Source organism: Leptosomus discolor, chromosome 1, assembly GCF_034619465.1.
Source record: "Leptosomus discolor isolate bLepDis1 chromosome 1, bLepDis1.hap2, whole genome shotgun sequence".
NCBI lineage: Eukaryota > Metazoa > Chordata > Aves > Leptosomiformes > Leptosomidae > Leptosomus > Leptosomus discolor.
The window spans coordinates 150,694,894-150,711,453 of record NC_141391.1 but is presented as its reverse complement, the minus strand read 5'-3'; the positions used below and the strand labels follow the sequence as shown (position 1 = coordinate 150,711,453).

The window sequence follows — 16,560 nt, the reverse complement described above, 5'->3', positions numbered from 1 at the left end:
GCAGGGGGAGCAAACACAGTCCAGACACAGAGGAGGCCATGTGGGCCTTGGTGCCTCCCTGGGCTCCTGCAGCTGCCAAAGTGCCAAAAGCTTGCTGAGAACAGAAAATAGCCCATAACAGTCATGTCCCAGTAGCAGCTGTGAGTTAGCCCCAGTCTCCTATGGATATGCTTACTGGGAATTAAATGTCACCGTGAGGTGTTAGTGCCTCGTAACACAAAGGTACTTGGGGTCTAAATTCTTGGCTGAGATCAGTGAGATTCTTGACACCGAAAGACCTTGATAGATCTGATCCTTTGTACAGAGTAACAATTGCCAATAAATTCACATCACTGTTTGCTTCACAGCGCCTTTGTTTGGGTAGATGAACTCTAGGAGACTATACTGCCTAAGATGGAGGACTGTCCATCATTGCAGCTCTTCCAAGAGCAGATTATACCTAAGCCCTGTCACAGTGACAGACTACAGCACAGACTTGACTGTGCCTTGGGACGGTACATTTCCAGCCCTGTTTTATTTTCTGTCAATTGTTTTTTTCTATTCCCATCTTTTCTTTCAGTATTATTACTGGTAGTTTCCACAGTAACTTACTAGTAGTTGGAAAGTAGAGGCCATTACCTTTGTTGTAGACATTGGTGGGGAGCTGGATATCACTGTATGTCGTGTTCACCAGTAGGTTATTGAAATGCTCATTTGGCTCCAAAATGAATTCGTCTCCAAGCTCCACATAATTGTCATTTTCATCCTTCTCATTAATCAGGAGAGAGTTATAGTAATCAAACTGTTGATGAAGACAATGGAAAAGAGAAAGGCAACAAGAGAGAATAAGACAGAGTATTACCAGCACTGCCTGAAAAAAACCCCACTCTTTAAGACATTAGAAAGGGACACCTGGAGAATTTGGGCTTCAAGTAGGATCAAGATGAGCAGCAAACAAGAGCCATTACCAACTGAAAAGTGTCAAGCTGCCCAAATGATCATTTCTGCCCAATTTCTTATTGGCAGGTGCCCACATGACTGAAAGCACGGTTATAACCAGCAGCAGAAGAGCCACCTGAGAGCGAAGGGACACAGTGGCAGACTCCTGTGGTCCCTTAGAGGTATTTAAATTACTAGCCAGAGAGGTGGAGTGTCTCACTGATCTGGCTCCCAGGTTTGCTACAGGGCATGCCGATGCTGACCTTGCTTGTCCTGTCTCTACAGCTGTCATTTACTGATGTACATCCAGCCAGGATTATCCCCTCACTCTGTCAGTCCAAGCAGCAGGCACTTGTCAAGAGCAAAGACAGAACAGAAGGTGCTCAAAGACAACACAGTTTTCCCCCTGTGAAGGCCACTGGGGATTTAGCATCTACAGTCACTTTGGTACCTTCAGGACACTTCACCCTTGGGTAACAGAGGTTTTTAAGATGTTTTTGTTGATTTTATCTGAAGGCAAAGGTTATTTAAGGGTTTATGTTCAAGCACTAACAGTACTCGGTGGGTGCAAATTGTGAGTGTGAATACAGAGTCATGTACCTCAACTCACCCATGACCCTTACTGTAAATGCAGCTTGACCCAGATAGCTTGACTGTATTGTGATTCTTAAATGAAGAGGTAGGAGAGGTGAAATTGGTAACTAGCTTGATTTCAAGAAGTGTTTTAATTCCCACCCTTTCCTAGAACGGAGGGCTGTACTTGCTAAGCACTCTTTGCTTGTACTATGGACAGTAGACTTCCTTCATCAGAGTTTTCACTCCAGTTCCCTTCACCAGCAATAATCCCATAGCTTGGCTACAACAAACGGTTACTAAGAGAAAGCCAAATTGCTGTGACAGCACCAAACTTTCACCTAATAGGACATTCTGACAAGTGAGTGTCTGCAGAGTAGAGAAAAGATGACAGGAGCTGTTGAGAAAGATGGTGAGAAACTCAGCTTGTTGGGATTAATGGTTTGCTGTGGGTATTTGTAACAGCATCCTCCTCATTGCTCACACACACTCAATATTTAGCTCATTTTCCAGGCAAGTAAACCACAAAGTGCCAGCTAATTTGCAGTAATGCGTCACATAATGACAACATTGCTGTGCAGTAAATGTAATGCCAATAACATCACATGACCCCACATCTTCCCACATCCTGCCCCTCCCGGGGACTAATCTCCTTGGTGTTACTAGGTTTGGGATATGCCAAGGGAGCCTCTTGCTCACACTGGTTTCTAGACAAGCTGAGCATCCTGAAGACAAGGAAACTCCTAGCCTGTCCTGGAACCTGTGGGGGCTGGGTGCTGCTAGGTCTGCCTTTTGGCTAGTCTTGCTGAGGGTGCATGTCATATTTTGTCACTGACCAGGATAAACTTACCTCCAGTGAGGAGTTGTACTCGTGGTTCAGATCTGCATCTTCTGCTGCTTCCACCAACCTCTAATGCAAGAACACAGAAATAAAGATGAGGCGGTGCTGTGGAAAGCTCTCCAGAAGCTCTTCCAGCTGTATCAGCCATTCACACAGTTAGTGAAAAGATGCATGACTGCCTCCTTCACCACAACAGAGTCATGTGATTATAAATTTCCCTCTTTCCCTCCTTGTCTGCTGACCTGTCATTCTGTGCTGCAACTTTACAGCTTGGAAGGTTACATTCACATCTATTTATTGCCAAGTATATTCACACCTACTTACTCCAGAGTCCCTACTAAACCCCTGAGCAATCTTAGATATCTCAGGACATATACAAACAGAAACATGTCCATTTAGAGAAACAACAGCCAGAGATTTAATTTCATTTTCCACGAACCCTTCCAAAAAGCCATGGGAAAGGCATTTCAGACCCAGCCTGATGTCAGTATCTCATCAAAGCAAAAGGCCTTGTGGGAGTCTCAGTCTGGTATTGTTACTGAGACAAAGACCATGACTTGATTTCGTAAAAGCCTCAACAATGCTTTGGCCATTTATAAGCTCTTACCATTTATGGAAGGCAATATAATCAACTAGTATTCTCCCACATGATGCTTCAGGGCACTAATTCTCAATTGGTACAGACTGGGAAGGAATCCAGCTAAACATGCACATGTTTTCAGAGTTGCACGATCAGTGACAGTCTCAGCAAAACTACTTTTTTCCTCCTTCACAAAGGATAAGGCAATCCAAACATAGGAAAAAATCTGGCTATGAATTTAATGTTATGGGCCAAAGCTCTGGGTCTAAATATGCCCACATTTCACTTTGAGATTCAAATGATGTGTTTCTGGATGACTTTTCCACATTAGACGCCTTAAACAGTCAAGGCCTTGTGACTACAGAAATATGCTTTTCATTGTGGGTAAGTATAAGGGAATATGATAGATCCTTAGATGCGAGAAGTAAGAGGGGCCATAGTGATTTACCTGCTCTGATCTCCAACACAGCAGCAGCTAAAGACCTCTTGCACCTCCTCCACAATTTCCCAGCTGGAAATTCAAGCACCTTCCTTGCAGCTCGTGTTCAGGGGGCTGCAGGAATTTCCCTTGAGCCACACACACACAGCTGAAACAGGCTACTAGTCTTCAGTGGCCAAAGTGCGTTATGCAAGGATGAACTTTATTTTCACTTGTGAGAGGATTTTTCTCTTTAAATAGCTCTTTTCTCCTAAAAGAGTGTTCGTTCCTTCATATTTATTCCTAGACTTTGTTTTTAATCTTGTTTCCTACTTTGGGCTGAGGGAGAAGCCAGCATTCCCTTGTCTGAACGCCCACATCCTCCCACCAGTGTCTACTTAAAGCTCCGAGTGAGCAGCCAGCTGCATCAGCAGGCATTTAGTTCAGCAAGGAAGTCCTCATGCAACCTCTGCGCCCACGTGCTGCTGGTACAGGCAGGAGGCCTGCATCTACTGCTTTGGGGCTGACAGGAGAGGACTTCTTTCCCATAGTCCCCATGGTCATACCTCAACAGCTTCGACCTTCCTGCGGAGCATGCTCTCCATTTGCTCTGAGAACTTCTTCACCAGCTCCAAGCCATCCACCTCTTTGATCTTCAGAGTTGGCTCCACATCTTTGTACTTCTACCCAAGGGAAAGCAGAAAATCCTGCTCAGCAGGAGGCTCATAAGGAGAGGGGTGAGTCTCTTATTGTTAGCTGGGCATTGTCTTCAGTGAAGAAAGGTGTGTTGAAAGAACTGGTCTGATTTATCACCTTTTCCCATCTTTGCCTTTCCTCCCTTTTTACCTTGTAATTTGAGTGTGTGAGATCACTGGCCATAACACAAAGCATTTTGACTAAGTGAAAGCAATCAATCTGATTGTGAGCTTCTGGCTGTTGAAAACAGCAATGTTCCTGAAGCTATTAGTGCCTACGAACAAGAAAGAGAAGCAGAAGGCCGACTTTTGAAAACCTAAAATACACATTGTGTTCACATCCATAATAGCGTTATATGCATCACATACCTGAAATCTGCCTAAAACAGAAGGAAGGGCAAGGGAATGGAGCTGTCATTACATTGCCTCCTATGTCATATGTGCCTTGGGGCACTAGTGGGAGAGATTTCATGCTAGTGCATGTCCTGTCCTCCCACAGTGCCATAATATCTGCAGGGTAACTTGTCAGATCTGCAGCAAGAAGGGTGTGCTCAGTGCTTAGGTGGTAGACTGCCAAGGAAAGGTCAGCAAGACAGTTATGACGCTATTTACTCAGCATGCATGAGCATGCTTTGGGCCAGGAGCAGCAGAGGCGATTCCCAGAAACTAGAATTTATGAGCATAGCTACTTAGTGCTGCCTCCACTGGGAGAGATGCCGTAATGAGGAGGATCTGGATCTGACAACTTTAGAGATAACCAGTTTCTTCTGACCATGTTTCATATAGTCTAGACATTAAAAACCCAAGCGTACTCCCAAACTGGGTAACTGTAATCTGCCTCCCTAAATCTGTCCTTTCAAGACTGGATACAATGGCCTTTATTTCTCCTTTTCAAAAAATCCCAAAGCTAAGACAGATAGGTAGAAATAAAGTGAAAAAAACCTGCAAAAGGACACAATATGATTAACCTATTTCAGAAAAGACAGAGCCTTATCTCCCCAGCAATGTGGCAGCACGAAGGCAACAGATTGAATTTCTCTGGTCCCTCATCATCATTTCTCTCTGCAGTGTATACACACCCCCTCCATCTTCATGTTTTATCAGCACCATAGCAGCACTTTCAGCCAAGGCTGGACTTCTCGCACTGGTACAAAATGAGATGGTGAAAAGGGTAAGGGGGTGGCAGGGGCTTTAGTAGCACTTTTGAATTGGAAGTCAGTGTGGGGGGAACGACTTTGCAAGTCTTTAGGGTGACCAGTGGAGCTCCTTTTGTTCAAGAAGCTCGTCAACCATCCAGGAGGGCGGCTGAGCACAGGCGGAGTAAGAAATGCCTTGAGGATGGGGCAGGCTGAGGAGGTCAGACAGAAATAGCAGCAGCATCCAGCCTGCAGCAGGCATGGCGGGGAGGCTGCTTGCTCTGTCTGGTGTGATTAACAGCAAGGGTTTTACTGGATTAAAAATGCCAGGCCTTGCATCCCCTCTGCTGTGGCTGGGTAGCTGGGACGGACGGGGGGAGGAGGAGGAGGTCGGGTTGAGCACGAAGGTTAATGTAACCATGCTACTGAAAGAGGGATGTGCAACAACAACCCCCTGACTGAAGTCCCTGGCTGCTGACGAGACCGCAGCACACATCCCAGCTGGTGCCTGCCCCATTTAGCTCCATGTCATGGTTTGGTCAGGAGAGAAGCGATCTCTGCCAGGCTAGGCTTTAATCAGCTCCCCCCCCTCGGGGGAAGGAGGGTAATCTCTCCTGGGAAAGCTGGTGAAGGGGAGGGGGACCACACCAGCACGGGCAAGCACATGCTTTACAAAGTGACCTGGCATCGGTTATCTTGGGTCATATCTTGAATTAAAAAGAATAGGGCTCTTTACCTCTCAATCCTTTTTTAAATGTGCTTTTGACACATTGACAAGTAGATATTAATAGGTTAAAAGTAATCATGAGCAGTCTGCTAATACCATACACATCTCCGCTTCAGGAACTAGCGAGAGCTGGGAAGGGGAAAAAAAAAAAAAAAAAGAAACCACAAAAAACTTTCTGCAAATTTTCGGTTGGCTGCGAGGAATACACCAGGTTTGAGCTCAGATCCCCTTTGAGCTTTTTTCCTACAAACAATCCAGCAAACCATTTTGTATCTGTATTCGTGCCACTAAAATCTCCTGCTATTAATGAATATTCACTGCAGGAATTCCTAAAGGTGGGCAATGAAGTAGTACCTGTGATTTCAACACTGTTACCAGACACTACGTCTGAAAGTACACAGCAAATGTCAACACAGGTGCTTGTAGCTGACCAAGATTAACCTGCATGACCTGAGCTTAGTGTTCAGGTTATCATATCATTATAATTTACAGGACAGGGATCAGCTGCAGGCTTGGGAGAACTGGCTGAAAGGATCTGATGTTGAAAAGAGGCCAAGAAGTTAACTCTGATCTAACAGAAAATCTTTTCATATTCATCTAGTACTTAGTATTCCCTTAAAACAGCAGGAGCAATTCATTAAGATTCTCCTTCTGCAGTGATGGGGGTGGTGATATGAAAGTGGAATATCCAGGATTCAGTATCCTAAGCTTTATCTGTGAACAGAGATATGTCACCAAATATATTTTCTTGTTCCCACCTCCATGAAATTTAGCCCATTGAAGTACACAGTGTTGCATTACTCACTGCTAGTGAAACTATATTAAGAGTGTGAAAGACACTCCTTTCATCTTCACCCAGGAAAATGTCTTAACTTTAATTTGTCTGTTCTTTGCCATGGAGTTATTTGTAGTGCTTTCTAGTAATTACATAGCTGGAGCCAAGCCCTGCTGTCCTTTCTCAGCCCTATCCACTGGGGAAGCCAGTCAGCACCTCAGCTACAGAAGGAAACAGGAGGCAATTCTCAGAAACACTTACAATGCATCGTTAACACAGAAGAAAAGTTAAGTTTTGGCTCTGCTGAAGTTGGTGGTGTTTCTGTCACTCAGAGGCAAGCCCTGAGACACCCAGAACCACTGTGGTGTCCTCCTGGCATGGCTGACATCGGTGGCCCCAAGCCTTTGGTCCCTGCCTGACCAACTGCAGTAGCAGGACTTTGGCAAACAGACCTAATAAGTCACAGGTTCAAACTTTCTGTTCCTTAGAACTGGGAGATGCTGCTGCCCTCCCCCTATTCAGCCTTTCACATTACATCTTTACTCCAGCTGTATTGCCCTCAGCTGTCCTAGACCCTGGCCAGCATTTTAATACAGATACATCATCTGAGTCAGGTTTAAGTGCACAAGCTTATCTCAAACTCTGCTGCATAGTGGTCAAGAGAATACAATAAATGCTTCAGCCATCAAACCAAAGCCACTTTTCATCTTTTGCTACCTCTGTGAGGTTTAATTTGATGCTATCCTGACTGCTTGCGACAGAGAGACACCTGGGGGCTTTCTCAAAGCTCTGTGATCCAGGGTGAGAACTTGCCCTTGTGAATTCAAGAGAGGTCTACTGGTTCACCAGGTGTCTGGGAACAATAAAGCCTGGTAAGAAACTGACCATTGGGGTTTACAACATGATATTAGGGTTCTTCTAGGGGAAACAAATAAAGCCACAAAAGAAAGTTTATGCTAAGTACTAAAGAGAAGGTTTACATGCAAAACATTCAGTAACTGAAAAATTATAGCTCTCAAAGCAACAATAAGCTGGTTACTTCAAGGCTATTAGGCACAAGGGAGACATGAAGTAAAACATTAAAGGTGCTGTTGTCTCTCAGTTTGTATTTCCTCAAAGGCAAAATGCCCATTGACTTAAAACAAGCACTGAAGAGAGAGTTCTCTGGGCCTCCGCACTGTGCTCCCCACCCTTCTGCTGGTCTGCACATACTCATGCACACAGAGAAATATTTCATGTGAAAAAGAGGCAATGGCCCAAAAAGAGAAAAGGTGCCTGGGGAGCACATGCATTTGGATTTCCAGATTTTGGTGCCTTTGGCTCCCCAAGCCTGACTTGCCTGCAATATGCACCAGTGTGGTTATCTATGTAAGGCTATTTGGGGTCTGCCAAGGTGCGTCTCATTAAAATGTTGCCTATTAGTAAGAGATCTATCTGTGTCCTCCTGAAGCTGTCTCCTTCAGCACTCTTAATCGTCAGGGATGCAGAGGGAGCCCTCCAGGATGGTTCCTGCTTTGAGATACTGGTTTGTAAGAAGGCATCTGACCCAGTGCTTGCTAAAGAAGTGGATGCTGAGAGAAGGACTGAAGAAGTGGGTGCTGGCTGGTCCTCCCTTATTTCCCTAGTCCCAGAGAAATAAGGGGAAATGAAAGAGCTCAAGAAGTGGGACTTAAGGGTTGAAAGATAAACCTGAGCTGTTTAAACTGCTTCAGTAACATTGAGGCAGGGCAGGACATGAATTTAGGAGATTACTCCTTGCTGGAGTGTTAACAGAGCAAGGCTGGATCAAGCTCATCTGTACCTCGTGCTGGAAACGGTGACAGTGACTCGCTGAAGGACATTTTCCCTCTGAGTCACAGGTGATACTGTGTCCTACGCAAGGGTGTCCAGAGACTGTGCAAAACACAATCGATCTGTGCTGCATCCAGGCCCCAACACATGCAAGAGCAAACCAGACACCTTCTCCTCTCCAAGAACAAAACCATGTGGATGTGGACTGGGGCAGGCAAGTGCAATTATTTTATGAGGCTGTCAGACCACCAGGGAAATACAATTCTGCCTTGACTCCCCTTGACACGAATGCTAGATTGGATTTGGCTACATTCAGGCTTCTTTTTTTTCATCATAAATGAGTTTTCTTTGCTTCCAGTGAATTACACCAAAAGCTGACAGAGTTGTGAATTTTTGTTCAATACCTCGTTGCCACGACTTGTCATTTTTAGGGGTACTATACTAGCGTCTACAGGTCTCATATAGCCCCTACCCTAAAGGGATCAAGATCCCAAGAGACAAAACACATAGTGTGGACAGAGAGAGGTGAAATGATCTGGTGCAACATCTCCAGAGGGCCAACACAGCACGGTTGTCTTTCAACCCACTGTAGTGCCGTGTCTGTCATCCTCGGCCTCCATTATTAACTTTGACAACGCTGGTATTTTCAAGCTAACTCCTGTTCTCCTTAGTCCCACTGACTTTTAGACCTTAAGGAACACGAACTCCCTTAATCTGTTAGTAGAAATAGCCACAGAAGCAGTGTAAATTGGCTGTGTTGAAGCACACCTATACAGCATCACACACAGACACCTGACTATCAAATAACCCCAGTCTGTACCTCCTGCCCACTGGAGCTCCAGCACCCACCAGAGATGCCTTAGCACGTCACTTTGCCTCTGGCAATTATTGCTTGGGGACCCCGTGGAAGGATAGGCAAAGAAGAAGCATCATCAAAACTGCTAAAAGCCAAACTTTTGCCTGCATCTGTATCCCACCGCAGCTGCCTCAAGATTAGTGCTTGAAGTACCTATATCAGTGCTGACAGGGTTTTTTTTTTATTGCATGGTGGCACATTCTTCCTAAGAAGAGCTGATGATCAGTATAAACCTTTGTGATGGATGCTGAAGGCCTTTCTTGGCCAAGCCTACCAAAGGTGATGGTGCAGAAGATGGTCCGTTACTCCAGACAGAAAGCAGCACTGTGGGGAGAGGGAAACAGAGGGCTCACCAGCAAGGCAAGGCAAATGATATCCAGATTCATTTTTGCACTGGGATATGGGTGCTATTGCTAATAAGAGGACAGAAATCTGACACCTAGAAAGCCTAAGAGGCAACGAGTGGCTTGTGTTGAAGAGAAGGATCAGAGAAAGAGTAAAGAAAGGAACCAGGTGGCCACATGAGGTGTAGAGGGGACTGCATCCCTTCAGATGCACTCAAGGTGTGAGATCACATATGCTTGCCGTTTGAGCAGCCCCCTGAGCAGCATTTGGGAGGTGTCAACCCATACAGCTGCAGTGCAAGCCTGAAAGAAGAGCAGCCATTTTCCTCTGACTTCAGGAATCAAGGTAACAGGGCAACTTCTCTACAGCTGCAAATGGGAGCATTTATTTAAAGCCCCTGGAGCCACACACTTGAATGCTGGTAGAGTTTAGTACAACAGTGCCTGTTGTTCAGTGACCAAGCCAAGCAGAGCTCTGCACCTCTGGAAGATCACATCTTCCAGGGCACCTGCCTCAGAAACCCTGTCCAAAGCAGAGTTTTAAAGGCACAATTCAAAGAACTGATGAGCTACTGTGGAAAGACAGATGAGGAAGAGAAAGAAATAGGAGTGACAGCTGGAGAACTGCAGGAGGGGACAATAGGGTAACAATGAGCAGGTGAGTAATGAGCAGGAGTAGAGGGATGATATGCACTTAGGAAGGGAGGAGTGAAGGGTCAATACAGAAGGGCATGAAACCATCAGAGGGGAAACATGAGGAATACTGTTAAAAAGTGTTTTTTAAAAATGGGACAATTCAGGTGGTGTTTGGCTATAGCTAATGAAAACAGGAAAGGCACTAGATGGATCTCCCTCTCCAGTTCAGAGAGAATGGCCACAAGGCATCACTCTGTGCTTGTGGACATGAACCTACATGGTTTTGAAAGTTAGCTGGAGACCTGTGTGTTTTGCTTTCTTCCGCCCCAGGGGGAAACCTTGGAGGGCTACATGGGGAGATGCTGTGAAGCCGAGGGAACCCTCGCAGCTTTTGCCTACCTTCTGCAACAGGAGAGAGCCCGAATACCTAGTCACAATGGAGTACAGCTCCCCACCGAAGGCATCTGCCCAAGACTTCACCCTAAAAAGAGGCAAAAAGAAAATCCATATTAATAAGTCAAAGTCAGCAGACCTGCTTACTTCTTCAAACAGGGAAAACTCAATCTTCCTGAGTATGAACTCCCCCCATACTTCCCTAAGCCACTTAGTGACAATGGCAATGCTTTCTGCCCAGAATTGCTAGCCAGCCAAGCAGTAAGGCAGGAGGCAAGTGCTGCTCTTGGACAGTCTGCCCAGGACATTGGTCAGCGAGGAGAAACACTGAGTTCTGCTGCTCTCAGTCACTATGTTTTGACTCAGAGTGGAATTTGTCTCACTTAACTTCAAAGGTACAAAAGTTGTACATTTTGTCTTAGATATCATCTGATTTCCTCTATTGTTAGCGAAGTGAAATAAATAGCTCTTTGCAGACACCTATTTGTCTTCACTAATTGCAGACGGAGCCTGGGGTGAAGGGCTAGACACATAATGTCAAGACTGCTGAAGAGAAATAAGTATCAGACCTGAAAGAAGTTGTCAAGATTCACCCCTTGGATTCAGTTCCTAGAGCTTTGTGGGGCTGAGACTAACGAGCCAGACAAATTCACTGCTCTCAGTGGAGGTACTACAGCTTGATAATGCCAGAGTAGATTATGCACCTCTTCATTGTAAAACACCACTCACATTTATGCCATCCTGTAAATAATTGATGATAGCAATACCACATGGAGAACATAAGGATGTTGAAGAGCCGCCTGAACACAGAGCCATCCAAATCAAAATAGATGGCTCTCGTAATTGACAGAGCACTTCATCAGAAATCTGTTACATGATTCACATTAGGCAGTTCCACCTACATGCAGTTCCTTCAACAAGGATTCACTTAGGAGAGATTTATTTAATGGAATAAATGGCCTTCTCCACTTACCAGAATACACTACTTATTTATGGGGTGCAGAGTCTTACCTATGGCTTCTAGTAGATTTCTTCCAGTCCTAAGCAGACTTTAACCTCAGGCCCTGATTGCCCAGCGCATTGCACCACTTTTATGGCAGAATAATACACCAACATAGAGATGAGCTCTGGAGTAAAGCCAGCAGAGCAACAGTGGAACAATCACAACAGCTAGCTTTAGCCTAAGAAAGGCTGTTCAGGCTCCCCTCTTGCAAACAGAGACAGATAGGCAGCTATAGGGGATGATTTAGAGCACACATAAGGCTTCTGCTCTGAACTGTACCTCTCTCCACTGCCTATAAAAGGAGCATAATGAGAGTGAGTGCCTTTTTTAATCAATCCTTAACTGGCAATGAGGCATGCATTTCTAACCCTGAGTCTGATCTAGCACCAGCTGAAATCAATAAGAAGAAGGCTGCTTTTTTTCTTTTCTTTTTTTTTCTTTTGAATTTTCCTTTTTTTTTTTTTTTTTTTTCATTGTGCTCTGCATCATATTTTGACAGCCAGATGTTTTATTTCTTCATTTCATTCTTAGAGAAAAAAGAATACAGGTATTTGCTAGGAAATCAGGATTTATTGCCCCATATCAGAGTTATTCCAGCAAGCCTAGAGTAAAAGAGGAAACCAGAAACAGTGACCCCATGGGATGCATTCCTGTTTGTTGTAGTGACTAACGCATTCCCTGGGGTATGAGGATCTCTGAATCAACATTTAACTTGATGCCCATCTGCTGCTAGTTTATAACTTTTATGTATGAGATCATTTGTGTTGATATTAATTAATATTTCCCAGTCTCCTCACCTTTTACTATAGAAAAAGAGAACCTAAACATGAAGTTTGAGGTAGTAATCTTAGAGGGAGGTTTATTTTTTACCCCTTTTTCCTCCCAAAAAAGTAAGATGCACGTGACCCTGGCCTTTCTGTTTTGTGTTGTGTCTGTGGACACGCGTGTGCCCCTATTCCTTACAGCCCTCATCATTTTTCAACCCAGCAGGGTGGAAGAGTCTGTGATATTAATTTCTGACTAGTGGGTGCGGTTGGGCAGCTTCAGCAGAAAAGTGCTATTATTGAGGTAAAAGGTCTGAAATACAAGCTTAGCAACGGTCAGTCAGTAGAGAAACCAGCCACAGACACAGTTTCACAGAAGACCCAGCCCTGTTGCTCGTGGATCTGCTTGTTTGTGAAGTCCTTAAGTCCACCATGACTTGGGATTCTCCTTTTTCATAAAAACAGGAAAAAAGAAGGTTGGTTTTTAGCCTTTGAGGCTGTGGCAAAAGAAGCCAAAATGTATGAACCTTGAAACTTCCAGTAACAGCAGAACTCGAGGTAAAAAAAGGTAGGGGTTTGTGTAATTTCGCGATTTCTATGCAAGTGCCCTGTGTGTTGGGCGTTCAGCCTGGGAGGGCTCTCCCAACCCACCTGAGACAGCAGCCTCATAGCCGCTTCTGAGCTGCTGCTCTGGGTGGAGGGCTGATCTCTCTCCTGGTCTCGAAGCAGAGGAGGAAGGAGGCTCAAAGTCAGGGAGGAGCAAAGAGAGCGCCAGAGACTGGCAGCTTTGGAGGGCTGGTTGGAAAGTTAGGGGGCACAGAGGAATGAGAGGGCACAAAGGTCCCGAAGCCCTGTGCGACAGGGCTGAAGAGTGGGTAATTAAAAATATACAGTGGCATTTCATGGAAGTTAAAAAGGAGGAAAGCAAAGAGGCAGAAACATGCTTGCATTTACATATTTAAAAACTAAAGGGAAGGAAGTGACCTTAGGGTACGGGGAAATTAAGGGCAGGCTGCTGAATTTAAATAAGGTTCCTTATATTTTTCATAAGCAAGTGAGAGAAAAGGTCAGTCTGAAATCCATCAGGTTGCAGAGAAATTTCGTCTGAAGTTGCTGGCTCTGTGAACTTAGGAGCAGACGTATAGAGGTGGTAGGGGCAGCCTAAAGAGGCTGTACCAGGTTGATCTTCACTTCTCCCACCAGCATTTCCCAATGTTTCGAGTACCCCAAGAAGCAAAGGCTGAACAGCCAGCCCCAAATCCTCACCATCCTTACACTTGCAAGCACTCCTGCCAATGCCATGGCCAGCTGATGAGAAGAGCCGTGTCCAGGAAGAAAGAGGAGGTGGTTTCTGTGCTGAACTTGCACCCCAGAAGCATTGCTAGTAACTGCTTGAGAAGGTTTTTGCACTGCTGGAGTCAAAGCTGAGTGAGCTTTTGCAAAGTTGTGAATAAATTTATGACAAACTGAGCGTGGTGCAGCAAAGCCAGGCACGACTTGGGGAGAAGCACAGGCCAACTTAACCTTGTGTCACTTAACTGTGATTGAACCCAGGTGGTGTTTAAAAGACTCTGGGTTTGTGTCTTCAAAATGTCCCTGCGTAATGTGTGGAGCAGGTCCATTTTATGCTGATTTACTCCCTTTAGTCCTCTGGCCAATGTGTGCTTCTACTGAAATTTTGTTTGAAAAGGGCAACTTTTGTGTTATAGTTAAATTCATGAGTGGATTTGAAACACCAGGGATTAATTCAGCTGTTAGTCTGGTTTCAGTACCAGGGGAGAAAAGCTCTTTTCCTATTGTTTATTCTTCATTCTTGTACATGAGTAAGTTCCAAACTGTGCAAAGGGACGTAACTGTTTTCTCAGTAGTAAAAGGCTGTCACATTACAACCAAAAACGTCAGAAAAGGATTTGGTCAGAGATCGCCTGCCTGTAATCCCTGCACTTCTATTCAGTGGCAAAAACAGAGGACAGGACAGGCCAGCTTCTTAATGCCACAGCTTTCAAAGCCAAAAGGTATTTCCATGCAGTATGTACCCTGGGCATGGAAAGTCAATTTTATTTTGCATGGTTTGATATTATCAGAAGTTGGATTTTATTCTGTATCCTTTTAATGAAGCCCAAATCAGAAGCACTTTGCGAAGGAAGGGCTTGACAATGCAGCCAGGAATAAAATTGGTGGCAGATTTTCCTGAGACTCCCTTGGCTAAATTCAGCACAACTCTCGGCAATCACATGGGCTGTATTGGTGAGCACATCTGCAAAGGTCTTATTGGCAATTTTTGATTATAAAACATTTTCTCAATCTCAGGAAAGGGCTTGAGCTGACTTTGGTCGGTTTATCGGACATTTCTCCTTCTGAAACTGGATGGCAGTGTTGTCTCCTCTCCAGACCAACCCGCTGTCCTGCGCAAACAGACTTATCCCAGCTCCAGAGAAGCTGCCCCACAACTTTTACCAATGGTGGTGCTGACATTTTTAATCCTTAAAGGATTAAACTTGCCTAAATCAGCTTAACAAGGTGAAGTTTTTATAAACTGGGTTTGCCGAGAGCTGTTAGCCTCCTGGTGGGCTGCTGGGGCGGGCTGCACTGCTGGCGAGGAGCTTTCCATCAGCGACCATGCCGGAGGAGCCACTCGTGCGCACCAACACGCACGCAGGCGTGGGGGCCCTGCAAACCCACATCCAAAAATGTGCGTCAAGATTCCCTGCATGTGCACTAGCACCTGGACCCCAAATGCAGTGCATGCACAAAACATGGCAGTTTATGTTTTGTATTGCGGCTCAGCTTTTCGTTCCCATACTCCAGAGCTCTGGGAAGGGCTCTTACACCCTTTGTAGTAAGGTGGAGCAGGAGCAAGCAAGAAAAGATGCCATGGCCTCTTTCCTCTGTTTAGCCTCCCCCCACTAAAATCCCCTGACATCCGCACACATGAATAAGCATGGGGGTGTGTGTTACCCAGGTTGCATGAGAACACAAGAAGGCTTTTTTCAGGCATCAGTGTACCAGACCAACAGAAGGGATCAGAGCTTCAGGGCTGCAAACCTTGCACTGAACGATCTGGATCTCATGTGCATTGAAACGATGCGTCTTTGCTCAAACACCCCGTGCATATGCCTCCCATGGCCACATCCTGACCAGTGCTGTGCATCCCCGATGTGCTCCTGGCAGGCTGCAAATCAACAGCGTCTCTGGGACCACTCTGCTAAACTGAGGAGCTGCTAAACTGGGGCTGCTTACATCTGCCTCCATGGCTGAATCTCCACAAGTTGCACCAGGGCTGGGTTTTTGCGAACACGTCTTTAAACTGGTTTTGCCTTCTGCCACCCAGTGCGTTACGCAGAGCATTAATAGATGTCACAGTGCTTAACTAAAGTAGAAGAGTTTCATTGCTCTGGTTGACGAACGGGGAAAATGAGGCATTGCATCTGCTCTAGACCTGGGAACTGAATTTGTGTTTCGTGTGCCCATGTCCTCTCCCAGGAGCCATCACCACCGTCACAAGGAAATGCCAGCCCCCCCTGCAGCAATGTGCCCCTCCAGAGCAACCTGCATTCACAGTACCTGCCACCGCCGGGGAGGCACTCCCACCCACCTGCCCCTGCCCACGGCGTTGACAGAAATGCCCCACACCAGAGAAAGTGAAACACTTACGTCTCCAGCGGGATCTTTGTCTGGGCCTTGGCAGAGGGCAGGAGGCAGAAGAGCCAGAGCATCATCCACGGGACGGCCCACGGCCCCATCCTCCACGCGCCAAGCATCAGCAAGGTGATCGGCTGGCGGGATGCGGGGGTTCCCCGCCCTTCCTGCTGCCCCGAGGGGGGTCCCACGCGGCCCCCGCCATGCTGCTGGGCTGGGTGCCCTGCTGCTGCGGGGTCAAGCCCCGGGGTGACCCCGGCTGCCTCCGCCCCGGGAACGCCGCTTCTGCTGCCGAGCACCGTCAGGGGTCTCCAGCGCAAGGTAGGTGGTCAAAAACCCACCAGGGACTCTTGTTGGTGGGCACCCACGGGTGCGGTGTATCTCCGTGCCCCGAGGAGAGGCCGTGCCGGCAGGGAGCTCTGCGCCGGGAGCCGCAGCGGCTACGTAATCCCCACCAACCCCTTAATCCCC

General features: G+C 46.2%; 1 protein-coding gene across 1 annotated transcript in view; it reads right to left on the bottom strand.

Annotated features, from left to right (window-relative positions):
- Positions 1-16,193, bottom strand: part of CACNA2D4 (calcium voltage-gated channel auxiliary subunit alpha2delta 4) — a 130,646-nt gene extending 114,453 nt beyond the window's left edge. Inside the window, exons 1-5 of the mRNA XM_086461267.1 lie at positions 16,105-16,193; positions 10,690-10,771; positions 3,897-4,013; positions 2,342-2,401; positions 619-781 (exon numbers count right to left, since the gene is read on the bottom strand). Of these exons, the coding sequence (XP_086317393.1) occupies positions 619-781; positions 2,342-2,401; positions 3,897-4,013; positions 10,690-10,771; positions 16,105-16,193 (511 nt within the window). The remainder of the gene's footprint in view (positions 1-618; positions 782-2,341; positions 2,402-3,896; positions 4,014-10,689; positions 10,772-16,104) is intronic.
- Between the last annotated feature and the right edge of the window lie 367 nt (positions 16,194-16,560).